The 14,013-nt window shown below is 40.7% G+C and overlaps 1 protein-coding gene across 14 annotated transcripts in view; it reads left to right on the top strand.

The window, feature by feature from the left end:
* Window positions 1-14,013, top strand: part of LOC141783828 (ryanodine receptor 3) — a 121,381-nt gene that overhangs the window by 44,740 nt on the left and 62,628 nt on the right. For all 14 annotated transcript variants that reach the window (XM_074661371.1, XM_074661372.1, XM_074661369.1 and 11 more), the window contains 11 exons: window positions 170-265; window positions 619-737; window positions 2,662-2,795; window positions 4,314-4,555; window positions 4,804-4,996; window positions 6,730-6,946; window positions 7,040-7,144; window positions 10,427-10,530; window positions 11,343-11,426; window positions 11,812-11,971; window positions 13,847-13,994. In XM_074661371.1, coding sequence (XP_074517472.1) covers window positions 170-265; window positions 619-737; window positions 2,662-2,795; window positions 4,314-4,555; window positions 4,804-4,996; window positions 6,730-6,946; window positions 7,040-7,144; window positions 10,427-10,530; window positions 11,343-11,426; window positions 11,812-11,971; window positions 13,847-13,994 — 1,602 coding nt within the window. The remainder of the gene's footprint in view (window positions 1-169; window positions 266-618; window positions 738-2,661; window positions 2,796-4,313; window positions 4,556-4,803; window positions 4,997-6,729; window positions 6,947-7,039; window positions 7,145-10,426; window positions 10,531-11,342; window positions 11,427-11,811; window positions 11,972-13,846; window positions 13,995-14,013) is intronic.

Here is a 14,013-nt window from a genome sequence, read left to right as displayed (position 1 = left end):
CTTAGACATCTTCCAAATTAATATGTATAAAGGTGTCAAAGCAGAGCGCTCCTCGGCTTTGTGCGTGCTTTTAAGGTGTCCACCTTCGGGATCCATCAAATCACTTTGAATCACTAAAATAAAAATAAATCAAATTTGACTCATGCACACTTTTCCTTGTGCCCTGCAGCTGCGTTAATCAGAGGGAACAGGAACAACTGCACCCAGTTCTCCAACAACTTGGACTGGCTGGTTAGCAAGCTGGAGAGACTGGAGTCTTCTTCAGGTATGCTCATTATTATTCTCACACATACTGAGCCTCCGGTGAAGCGACACTGTGAGACAACTTGCATTTTCTCTGTCACAGAGACATCATACAGCTATTCAGTTCCTTTAATGGCAATGCAGCACTCCTCAACAGGGACATGAGTCTTAAAAAGATGTAAAAAGATGCCATTGCTTAGAAAGTATATAGGTAGCGTTACTTTTTAAATGTATTATAAAGACTGTACCGGCAGCACTGTGTGTACAGTGTTCTCCGTTAATCAATGCAGACGTGATATCTCTTTGACGCGTGTCCTCTGGTGTGTCTTTCTCTTCTGCGGCTGTTAACTAATTGATGAATTTGCGGCTGCGCAGGCATCCTGGAAGTTCTGCACTGCATTCTAATTGAGAGCCCCGAGGCCCTCAACATCATCCAGAGAGGACACATCAAGTCCATCATATCACTGCTCTACAAGCACGGACGCAACCACAAGGTGAGCAGCAAGGAGTGCTTCTGCAGTCAAGTGCTGTGATATAAGATAATGACACACCTGCGCTTTGTTTTTGTGTATAATGTGGTCGAGGTACAAGGAGAATGTTTAATGAACCCAAGTGGAAAATGAAGGTGGAAAGAAACCACAAATGTAAATAAGAATAAGGTGATAAAACAATGAAATATAGTCTTAAAGGAATTGTTTGACATTTTGGGAAAAACATGGTGTTTATGTGCTGTCTGGCTGAGTCAGATGAGTAGATCTATACCATGCATACGTCTGTAAGGTAAATATGTAGCTGGAGACTGCAGCTAATTAGATGAGCATAAAGACTGGAAAGAGGGGGAAACAAGGTAACGCTGTCCAAAGGTAACAAAATCTGTCTTCCAGAAGCAAGATGTTGGCCGAGACCAGTAGCTTCTGCTGGTTGCCTGGCAACTGCTCATGACTAAGAAACAGGACGGCATAGAAAGCCCCGTTAAAAGGCAAATTGTTGTTTATTAGGAGTGTAAGAAAATATTGAAAATATTGAATATCACGATATTATGTTTTGTGATACTGTATCGTTTAGTTTACTTGCAAAAATGAACTCAGTCAATGCTTTATTTCATTTGCAAAGAGTTGCACCATCTCAGTGTATGTGCCCTCTCAAAGTAGTGTTATGATGTTGGATGTTACGGGGACTATGATAAAAGCAAATGCAGAGCCCACTGTTCTGGTTGCATAAGAAAGTAAACTTGTTTTTTACATATTGTATGCATATGATGGTGTGTTGATGGTGTGTTCTTCATACTGTGACAGTTTTCCTAAAATTCGATTTAATAAATCGCAAAATATTGCCTTGCTTACCGTATCGCAATATATTGTATTGTCACCCCTGTATCATGATACATATTATATCGTTAGATTCTTGCCAATACACAGCCCTATTGTTTGTATGCATTGTTTTTTGTACGATGAAATATAACATGTTCATTAGTGAGCTTTAGCGGTGCTGCTGGGGAGATTTTGTTACCTAATTTGGAGAGAGCCAGGCTCGCTGTTTCCCCCTGTTTCCGTTAAGCTAAGAAGCTAAGATAACTGGCTGCTGGCTCTATCTTAATTTGCAAGAAAGCAAATAAAGTGTGTTCACCAAAATGACAAACTTTTCTTTCAAGATATACTGAAATATCACCAGGATGTTGTCAGAAACTTTTAGTCAAGCAAGAAAGCACACAACAAGCACCTCAAGTGCCCGTTTATCTTGCATCCAGCCATCTCCCTTTCTGTCCTCATTAGGCTCCCCAAAATGCTTCACTGGATGCACATTCATTTCCGTAACAGTTCCCTTTGGGCCTCTTTGTCATCTCTTCTTGTCTTTAGCTACTAATTCATTGTGCTTACCTTCTACCAGCATACAAACTTCCATTTTTGACAGAAGGCTCCTGGGGTTTTGGTTGCAGTGTCCCTATCATGATTCAATCAGTTTAACAGTGAAATGAGATCAGGAGCAGGCAGTCAGCTGGCCTGGGTCATAAATCAACCTGAGTGTATCATTTAGCTCTGGAAGCAGGAGAAAAGGGCCAATGATAAAGCGTAGGTTCTTTGGCCTGTCGCCCTTGGCTGAGCTTCCCGGCCCATTTAATTCTACGGCTTTGTTAAGATAACATCAAAGGGATATTATTGGGCATGTTTTTGCCCCCAATAAGCATCTCTGAGTAATTATGCAGTGGTTGCATGGAACGATTCTGTCCCTAGAGCAACAACCTGGGACAGTTATTAGGGACAAAGATAATAAGTCATTTCTGGAAAGGTATAGATTCATATCCAGGGTTTAATAGGGACAATGAGGTCAATGTGAAACCAGTTATTGGGGAACTGTTGTGCTCTTCCTCTCAATATTATTGCTTATTTTCCTCCCTGCTGCCTCCACTTTCTTTTTTAGATTCTGGATGTGCTCTGCTCGCTGTGTGTGTGTAACGGCGTCGCTGTGCGAACCAATCAGAACCTCATCTGCGATCACTTGCTGCCCAAGAGAGATCTGCTGCTGCAAACTCAGCTGGTCAATGATGTCCAGAGGTTAGAAAGCTGTCCACTCACCATGTCTCCTTTCAACATGATGTTTGTTTTGTTTTTTACTAATCTATAATCAATATTGCATTTGCAAATGCAAAGGTTAGAAATAAGGAAGTGAGGTTTCATTTGTTACCAAGTGATTAAGGTCCTAGTCTGTGGTTGGTGTACAGGTTTGGGTTGCTCCAGCTATTTGTAAATCCATTGCTAAGTTTGTGTGTGAAGTATTAAAGTTCTTTATAACTTCCAGCTACTTTCAAACTATTTTACTAAATTTGATTGCCCCATTAAAAGTTAAGGAATATCTTAATAAAGACTTACAATCAACAATATAAACAGGAAGTCACTGTAGCATCAGAAACTGTAACATAACCTCAAAATATAACAGTTTAAGGGGGTCGAGTGATATTAAAGGTCTTCTATTATAGCAGCAAACAACTATTTGCTATGTAAAGATATAGAGGAGTAATGTCTACCTGAGCAGAGAATGAAGTCTCTCTCCCTCTGTGTGTTGTAATCTGAGCTTCTCTGCGCTTTGTTGACATAGCCGGGCCGGCCGTGGATGCTTTTTAGTGCATGTTAGTGCATGTGAGTAACATATATATATATATATATATATATATATAATCTTTTGTAAATGTAGCTACTCTATGACCTTGTTTTATTTGTATATACATAGATGGAAAAATGTGTTTCAGAGTCAGCGGTATTCATGCAGCTTAGAATGAGTGGAAAATATCTGATTATGCTAAACTAGCTGAATTTTATTTAGCCATTTGTTGACACATTTTGTAATTTAAGGTATAATGTGTTATTTTTATGAAATCTTCCCAGTTTATATCATTATTAAACAAAGTAAGTGTTAGGTCAGATGTGTCATATTACTTGTTTTACTCTTCAGTATAAAAGGGTCATATCTCTATCTCTACATAAACTCTCACGTGTAACCGGCTCCAGAGCCCCGACTATCCTATTGTGGGTGTGTGTACACTCAGCCTTCCAATCTTTGGACCGTGTAATTGAGTGTATAAGGTACACATCTAAAACTACATGTCGAGCATAGACCGCGTACACTTAACAACATGGTCTTTAAATTGGACTGCGGACCGTGTACGCTCAACCATAACGTGATAGTTTGGACAATGAAGCGCGCTGAGATTGCACTTGGCTTTTAAATCTACTATTATCTGATATAATCCTTCGACATTTCGTCTTTGTACAATGAAAAGAAGCATTTCGGTGAGGGTGCGATAATTTCAACTCAGTTTTAATCTCACAAATCTCTCTGGATCATTTTCTTGATTTTTCTAGTGATCTGCTTTGCTTCATGATATCGACACTTTTAAAGAACTTCCTGAACCAAATACATTAGAAACAAATTTAATTATCTTGTCCTGAGGGAAGACTTTTTCATTAGTTTTCAGAAAAAATAACAAGATATTACAAATGAATTTGAGAATATCTGCGAATATCTCACTGCCTCTGAGGGATAACTAATGATATCATGTTTCACTTCATTGCCAGTATGAGACCGAACATCTTCCTGGGGGTGAACGAGGGCTCGGCTCAGTATAAGAAGTGGTACTACGAGCTGATGATTGACCAGGTGGACCACTTTGTGACCAGCGAACCCTCCCACCTGAGGGTGGGCTGGGCTAACGCTAAAGGCTACGCTCCCTATCCCGGAGGAGGAGAGGGATGGGGAGGCAATGGAGTCGGAGATGACCTCTACTCGTATGGTTTTGACGGACTCCACCTCTGGTCAGGTAGGAAGAAAATTCTGTGTAACTATGATATCATAATAAGCTAATGTATTAAAGATTAGTGGTAACCCTGGGCCACAGCCAGGCAGTGTCTAGACAGGATCAGTACCCTGCAGGGATGATCTCCTTGCCCAGAGTGTGTGTTACTGTGTGTACAAATTTGTGTGTGTGAGAGACGTGATCTGTGCCAGCATCACTCACTGGATCGTATTTCACATAAATGTGTGTGTGTGTGTGTGTGTTCTGAACAGGTCGTATCCCGCGGGCGGTTGCGTCCATGAACCAGCACATCCTGACCTCAGAGGATGTGGTGAGCTGTTGTCTGGACCTGGGAGCCCCCAGCATCTCATTCAGAATCAACGGACAGCCCGTTCAGGGCATGTTCGAAAATTTCAACACAGACGGGCTCTTCTTCCCCGTCGTCAGCTTCTCTGCAGGGGTCAAGTGAGTGTTTGTTTGTTTCTCCTCTGCGTTGTCTTGGATGAACAGACTCCCTGATATTCCTCCATGATGAATGATGAATCTGAATTTATATATATATACATATATGCTGCAGACCTGCACTCTCACAAACACGACCCTGCATGAAATCCATCTGATCCACCCACTCTGGTCCAAATTCATTAATCCTCAAGGCTTTGAGATTGGACACAGGTAAAAAAAGGCTGGAATCATATTCTGCTCTGTTGCCATGGTGACCGCAGATAGTGTGATTGACAACACTTTAAAATGGGATTTCAAGCTCCAGCAGTTTTCCCATGATTCCATGATTGACTCCGACTTGGTAGAGCAAAGCAGCATTTTGCATTAACAGCTTTCAGTCTTTGAAGCCCAGAGACTCTTGACACCAAGAGACTGGTCTGATTTGATTTTGGTCATGTAAGCTATTTGAAATCCTTATTGCCTGATGAAAATGAATTTAAAGTGATGCCAATACCTTACGGTTTATGAGCAGCGGAAAGGGAATTGAGAGTTGCATGTGATTCAGCAGATTTAGTTTCATAAAGGAATCTGGGTGGACTCGACAATTTTCCTGTTAAAGTAGCGTGTCGTTGTCTTTCAAAGATGCAGGAATGTCCTGAGTTAATTTGTCTTCTGTGGCTGTTTAGGCTTTGTTTCATCAGTCGACAAGTCTGCAGCTTGGATGTATTATAAGAATTGGATACCAGACTCCAAGCTGGCGCCTATTCATTCCAATAACAATTGCTTGCCTGGCGCATACGCCAAAAAAGTTTTCTAGCTTCCGGGTTTACTTCCAGAGTATGCGGCCCACTGAATATGTGCAGCAGTGTTTCTCCCGTTGGCCCCGCCCGTGAGCTCCTGCTTGCCCCATAGACTTTACATTGTGATGACGTCACAGATTTATAAATCGCTTTTCTCAGCTTGAGGAAAGTTTTACAAATATAAAACCAAAAATTCAGAATAGAAAGAGTCATAATCAACTTTGTTTACAGTTCGAGGTGTCCTGTCAATAGTTTTACAGATGTCTCTTTTACAATGCTGGTCTATGGGGAAAATGTCCATAGATGTCCATAATGCTTTTTGGGAATGTCAGGGAATCACCAAAGTTTATTACGATTCATCCTCATCCTGAGGGGACATGAAGGGGACATGAAGGTCTGTACCAGACATTTCAATTACAGTTAATGTTCACCAATCATACGGAAAGTGACACCTTTACAAATACTTTTGCGTGGGTTGCGACGCCTCCGAGCTCGTACTTGAAACTGACCCACTGAACAGGGTGAACTTCTCAACGGATTTAAACGTGCCAGAAAATGACAGCCACACATCTTCACTCCTCAATAATTGAGGGCTGCAGTCAGAATAGGCTTGGGTTGCGTCACCACTACTACTCGAGTAGCTATTTTGGGCGGCCTCAGGAGAGCCTCTTCACAGTGATGGCCTGCGACGTTTTTTTTCTGTCTCCGAGCTAAACTTGTCCCTGTTAGTGCAGCTAGGCTGGAACTGATTGAAGTGGATTTAGAGGACAAAAATAGTCACATTTAGCTGCATGGTAGGTTTTTCTTTTCACTGCTTCTTTCATTAATAGCTGTCTGATTAATACTTATGATCAGATATATAATTTACACACTTTTTCCCCACATTAAATAACTTTGTTCTCCTACAATTTTAGTGTTCAGTATAATATATTTAATAACATTTAATCTCGTCAGGGTGCGTTACCTGTTGGGTGGCCGACACGGCGACTTTAAGTTCCTGCCTCCATCGAGTTACGCTCCATGTTACGAAGCTCTGCTGCCGAAAGAGAAGATGAAGGTGGAGCCGGTGAAAGAGTACAAGAGGGATGCGGAAGGAGTCCGAGATCTGCTGGGCACCACGCAGTTCATGTCTCAGGCCTCCTTCATCCCCACACCTGTTGAAACTAGCCAGGTAAACTAACAGGAGACGAGAAGACAATAATGTAAATAATTCTGTCACAGTTTATCTTTTTCATTTAGATTTGTACTTTGACTGTTTCCGCAGATTGTTATGCCGCCTCATTTAGAGAAGGTCCGAGACAAGCTAGCTGAGAACATCCACGAACTGTGGGGGATGAATAAAATCGAGCTGGGCTGGTCGTTTGGCAAGGTGAGACACATGCAGATATCACTCTGGATCAAGAGATCAAAAGCATAACCCATACATGTTGCCATGTTTGTGGAGAAATAAACATCACAATTACACATTCTCTAATACAAATGTGAGTTAAAGAGCAGCTTTAAATGCGTTAGTTGTTGGTAGTGTTAGAATTGAATCATCAAAAGCCTGTACGTCATCTTGCTTTCTCTTTTATAATTTGCGGTTCACACCAAAAAGAGGGTAAGTGGAAAGAAAAACTCAAATTTTCCATGTTCAATGCCTTTCCTACCATTCATTTAGATGCTTCATTCCAGTTTGTTTGTAGGTAGCGGAGTCATTGTGTCTGTGTTTTAGTAGAAGTCATGAATTACAAAGTGTTGTTTCACCAAAGGGCAGAACGGAGTGTTTTGGCAATTTCTGTGCAGCAATAAACCAAGAGGAATGCCTGTGTTTTAATTGTCTGTCTTTAGTTTTTCCTCTTTTAAGAGAAGTTTAATTGATTCTTTAAAGATATAATCCGTCATCCAAATGTAAACCTAAGGGGTTTATGATGCAGTTATAGTTTGACATTTTGGGGAAAATGCTTGTTTGTTTTCTTGCCGGGTTACATGAGAAGATCAATACTACTCTTAGCTTACCATAAAGACTTGAAGCAGGGGAAAACAGCTGGCCTGGCTCTGTTCATAGTTAAGAAATACAAACAAAGTCCAGACTTTGAGTACGGATTAAACAAATGAGATACAATGTGTAAATTAGAGGGCTATAGAGGCGTTTTTTTTGTAGAGGAGTTTTCTTTTGGAGAGAGCCAGGCTAACTGTTTCCCCCTGCTTCTAGTTGTTATGCTAAGCTAACCGTCTTGTGGTTCTCTTGACAAGAAAGTGAATAAGTGTATTTCCCAAAATATAATAAAATAGTATTCCCTTTATATCCTAAGTATTAGGAAACACAGAAGTAGAAAGCCGACTGTATATTCTGAATATGATCAGCTGAATAAGAGTCAAAATTATTATTTTGCATTATTACATCAAATTCTATAATTACTATTTAAATCATTATATCTGCAGTTTATATGGTCAAAAACATTTTTTGTCTCGATCGGTGACTTTCTTGGTTTATTGTACATCAGCTAAACAATAACGCCAAAGTGACCTGTTTTGCCCTTAAAGGAACAGATGACAACACAAACAACAATATGGAACACAGCTCTTATGTCTATAATACAAACGTATATCAGAATCCTCCCTATAGTATTAATACCGCCAGCTTTTATACAGGCCTTCATCCTATTTACATTTATTGAAATGGCAATCTCAGAAGTTTTCATTATATTTATTTTCAATAAATATCTGTTAAGTTACTATCTATAGCCAAATGAGGAAACACAATGATGATTGAGCATATGGCCCATTGATGAAAGTATTGCAATATTTATCTATTTGCAGTATTATGTAATGGGGGTCCGTGTTGACCTTCCCGGAAAAAATGCTGTAGTATACACACAAAAAATGTAACTGCTATCATGTACACTGAAAGAGAATGTTTCTATCCTATTTCTAAAGCTGGGGATACACTATAAGAATTTTAGCCTGTTTCTGGCCCGAAATTTGAGCCACACGACTCATTTTAGAGTCGGACAAAATTTCAACTTCATCAGGCGTTGTTTGCCGTGCAGTGTAACGGGGAGACCGATTAACTCCTCCTGACCGGCCGTCAAACAGTCGGATGAATTTCTGACATGTCAGAAATTTTGTTCGGCCGACCACAGGTTCTCGCACAGTTGAAGTAGAGCCACGAGCCGATTCCCCAATATCAGGGCCTTATTTCTGCTCTTTTTACAGTAATCAGAGCGTAGCTATCAAGATAATATTGTACAATAGATATAGTAAAACGTAGCTAGCTTACCTCCAATTATCTCTGCAAAATAGACAAGCCGTACAGTCCACGTCTTCCTAGCCACCTGCGAGTCCATATACACTGGCGCCTCTTTTTTTTTAGATGTTTCAGCAGACAGGATAGCACAGATGATCAAGGCAGTACGTTTCTGCCTTGTTAGTATTGTGACCCGTACAGACCTCTAGTAGCAAACAAACTTTACCTGCCTCGGAGCTTTCAAACAAATCTTTATTGGCAACTGTGAACAGCCAGGAGAGCTCGCAGGAGCCAACAGGCTGTGTGAGCACTCCGGTCGCGGACCGTACAGTGTGAGCACATAAATCGGGAGCTTTGGCTTTACATTGCAAAAGATCCACTCGTACAGTAGGAGAAGAAGTTACACAACGAGATTTCTAAAATCGTATAGTGTATGCCCAGCTTAAGCTCAACAAAAAGACTCCAGACTGCTAAACTCTAAGTACAATTCTATTGTTTTCACTCAAATAGAAATTCTAAATCAACCAGGACGGAAATCTTAAGGATTGCCACTTTAAAGATATTTAATTTAGCACGAGCATTTTATTGTCAAGAAGTCTTTCTTACTTAAGCTCAGTGGGTCAGAGGCACAAATGTGTCAGCTCGTGAGATAAAGCCATGGTGCACGTAGTATTACATGTACAGTACAGTCATTTTGGATGTGGTTACACCGCAGCTCACTCTGTGCTCTGTAGTTGTCATTCATTGTGATTCATCACAGCAGCATTCACAGTAGACGTCCTACAGAGCGAATAAACAAAGTGACGTTCGTTATTTTGTCCTGTTTGCATAAATGCTTAAAAATACCTTTTCTTTAATTTGTTTGTTCCGCAAATGTAATTCTGTAAAAGGAAGAACTGCCAGAGAAGAGATTTCCCACAGAGTTCTTGTACTATTCACAAAAGAGCTGGCTGGTGTTCATTGGACCCACACACACAGCTGCATATCAGTACGCAGCCCCGCATGTTTTCTTGGTAAACATCCGCCATTGCCATGCCGCCTCCTCTGAGCAGCATTGCCAAAGGGATTATTTGGCATACGGTGCAGCCTCGAGAGAGGCATTACACCTCTCACTTGGTATTCCGGTCGAGCACCTTTCTCTCTCCCCCAAGAAAACATGCTCCCTCGTTCCTCTTTCATAACATGTTCACTAGAGTAGACTGTCTTATCACTGCAACCAGTAGCACCCTGTATTTAAACCACATTCTCCTCTCCTTGTTGGTTCACTATGACACTGACTTACAAGGCTGTGCATTTCATATGCATATTTTAGTCAACTTTCCCACATGATGTACATACAAATAGAGTTACTGTGGGCCAAAGTGGCAGGCGACAAAGGGAAGTTGAAATGTGATCACTTGTGACTGTTCTTTTTTCTCATAGATAAGGGATGATAATAAGCGGCAGCACCCGTGCCTGGTGGATTTCTCTAAGCTGCCAGAAACTGAAAAGAACTACAATCTGCAGATGTCGACCGAAACTCTGAAGTATGTTGACCGTTATGGATTGATTTTGTCAGCTGTACTCTTGTTTTTGAAGCGAAGAAGAAAGAGAGTGTGGGATGGAGTCAAAGAGGGAAACCGAGAGATTCATTACAAACAGAAAAACGACAAGATTCGATTTTTTTAGTCTGTTTTAAACAGTGAGCATCAATCAGGAGCATCACATACATGGCTTCACCTACAGTCTAAACGAAGGAGTACAAACTCATAAGGATTAAAATAAGGTATCTGTAAGACAACAATAAATGCACATATACGGTAAGGAAATTTCCATTTTCAGTGTCGCTCAACCGAACAAGTCTTGCTGTTCCTTTTCCACTCGTCAGCTCTGCACAACAATTGTTTCTGCACACGACGGTCCCAGTGAGACTTATTACAAGTGCTTTACATAAATGCTCTTTAAATGATACAGGAGAACATGGAGGTTTGTTGTGATTACTCTTCATCCGGGGTACAGGTATCCTCAGACACATCTTGGTGACACTGATGGTTTTTCTGAGTGACGTCAAACTCATTTTTACTGTCACTTTGTCCTCTCACAAGGTGCAAAGAACATTTGTCAAAAGCACTTCACACCCAGTGCATTCCTCTGGGTATTCTGTGGCTTTTTGTCTCCTGACAGATTAGGAAACGCTCAATTTAACCCATCACTGCTCCATTTGAACACTCCCAACCCCTCCATCGCTACTGTTGGATCTACGTGCACTCTGTCAAATCAGAAGTAATGTCAAGGTGGGGATTAAACACAATCTGCAGCTTCATTCGTCACTCGCTTTCTGCTGTTTTTACCCCCACAGGACGCTGCTGGCGTTGGGCTGTCGTGTAGTTCAGGTCAATCCAAATGCTGAGGGCTCCCTTAAAAAGATAAAACTCCCTAAGAAGTAAGTGTGCAAGCTTATATTTGCTGTATAAAGTCCATCAGAACACACATTTCTTATTTAAATGTAGCTCAGACCAGACTGTTTATTAGAAAGCTGTCTGTAGTTACTGATTTTGCCAATGATTTAAAAGAGACTTTTGTAGAGAATATATTGTATTTTAACCATCACTTGAAACATATGATACCTTAGGCTTATCTACAGTAAGTGCAAAGATGAAATGGTAAATCAAAAGGTGTGTAAACCCAGAAAACATGATATTTAGTTTTAATATACTGTATGTGCTGCCATTACGATTTATATGAGGCTATACATGTGGGTAAACTTGTCCTGGTGGATTTATGTTTTATTACTTCCATAACTTTTTTCATTATCTTTTTTCCGCTAGCTACATGATGTCCAATGGTTATAAGCCGTCTCCTCTGGACCTGTCTGACATAAAGCTGACTCCAGGTCAGGAGCTGCTGGTGGACAAACTGGCAGAGAATGCACACAATGTGTGGGCCAAGGACCGCATCAAACAGGGATGGACCTACGGCATTCAGCAGGTACACTGGATGTATTCATGCACAGCAGGCTGGGACCAAAACAAACTATTATATTGGTGGACAAAATCTCACCCTAAAAAGCACCCGAGATGTTTTTGTGGTTTAAACTTTACTTTTTAATTCAATTAAATTCAACACCTCTTTTTTCTTATTCTGTAAAGAAAAAAGAGGCAGCTTTGTCTTCTTTCTTCTACTGTATGTCAAGTTTGGCTACTGCATTTTTTTATACGCTCAGTTTCTCCTTCATGGTTCATTAATTCACCTCCCATACTGTCTCTACTTTACCAGTGCGTACGTCAGACGGTTTGTTTAGTCTGACATTTCCTGGCTATATGTCATTATTCAATACACAGCAAGATGTTCGGCAGTAAAGGGCAACATGACACAGAACATATTGTGCAGAACACACTCGATACAGCACGTGTCTTCTCATCTGTTGAATGAACAAATGCTAAAACTGAATACATCAACTGCTAGATTTTGTTTTTTGGTGTATTTTGGTACTGTATATAATACACTCCTGAAAACGTTCAGTTCTCACTGCTATTTTCTCCCATGATGTGATGTAGAACGCATCATCCCCATGGAAACATATTTATTTTCAATGCAATATGAAATGAATCTTGTTTCTGTGGTCATAGGGTGGCTGGTTTTAGTAAAAGAAATAGCTGTTGTCTGTTTGTTTTTCACCTAAAAGCATTCATTTACAACTTGTATCGAGAAATAATTTGATGCATCTTGCAAAATGTTACCACATTAAGTGAATGAAGGCTCATTCATTTTACCCTCCTTTGCTAATAGTGTGGAAAAAGAGGCTCTCTGTATGAACGCTGGTCCCTAAAAACAACTAAGAGTCTGGATAGAGAGGAGTTAGTCACCTATTGATTCAGAGTAAGCAGAAGACGCGTAATATAAAGTGTAAACTGGCCATTTTTCATGGTTCCCTCACGTCCTGGAAAACAGTTGACCAATTTTCCTAGAAAATCTTGTGTTGTCCTGGAAAATTATTTTTCATTCTCCTATTTTCCTTTAGCTGAGAATGAACTACTACTACTACTATCTATCAGAGCTCCCCATAACAGATAACATTTTCAGATTGCTATCTGAATGATTTTGATGATCAGGATCATATTAATGTTCAAATGGTAGTTTATGGATGAAAGTATTTTGAATAGGCTGCTCTCGGTTATGTTATGACTTCCACAGAGAGGAACATATTAGTGTATCCCTGTCTGTCATACCAGCTAAATCATCACTGAAAAAAATGTCCTAGAAAAGAGTGGGAACCCTGTTTTTTCCTTGTCCCTGCTCTGCCATTTGAACCAGTATAAGCAGCTAAGGTTAGACCTACGTGTCAGTTGTCACAGTTACACACTTTGGCATCCTTCTTGAAGGCAGATGTTTGGTCATCTTTTTTGTGCAGTTTGTAGATCAAGGGTCGTAGTGGATAACATGTGACCGGGTAACTGACCAGCGCTTTGGAAAAATGCCACACGGTTTTCAATTAAACCCTTCAGTGATATCGGGGAAAGCTGCTACCAAACAAACAGCCTGTGATCTGCATAACCAGCACAAGATTTCAAATTAAGCTCCACAAATCTGCTTAAGTAGCATTAATATGATACTTTGTGATTGCGTCCTCGACTCCCAGTGGGAGAACTGCGATGGGAAATGAGTGACACAGGAAAGATAGAGGAAGTGATGGGCAGCAGTAGCGCAATGGCAACAATTAATTTCTCAATTACAGGAACTGTCACACATAACAGCACATAACAGTTGTATGTTTGAGCTGGACTACAGTCGGTTAATGAGATAACCAGGGATATTTGTTTTTTCCTGCTTGAAATCTTCTCTGACTGCCTCTCCTCTCTGCAGGATCTGAAGAGTAAGCGTAACCCTCGCCTGGTTCCCTACGTTCTGCTGGATGAGCGCACCAAGAAGTCCAACAGGGACAGCCTGCGGGAGGCTATCCGCACTCTGATTGGCTACGGATACAACATCGAGCCCTCGGACCAGGAAGGCGGTGAGTCTGACTCATGGAC

The sequence above is a fragment of the Sebastes fasciatus genome, chromosome 15 (assembly GCF_043250625.1).
Source record: "Sebastes fasciatus isolate fSebFas1 chromosome 15, fSebFas1.pri, whole genome shotgun sequence".
In the NCBI taxonomy this organism is placed as follows: Eukaryota; Metazoa; Chordata; class Actinopteri; order Perciformes; family Sebastidae; genus Sebastes; species Sebastes fasciatus.
This window is presented reverse-complemented; position numbering and strand designations above follow the sequence as displayed.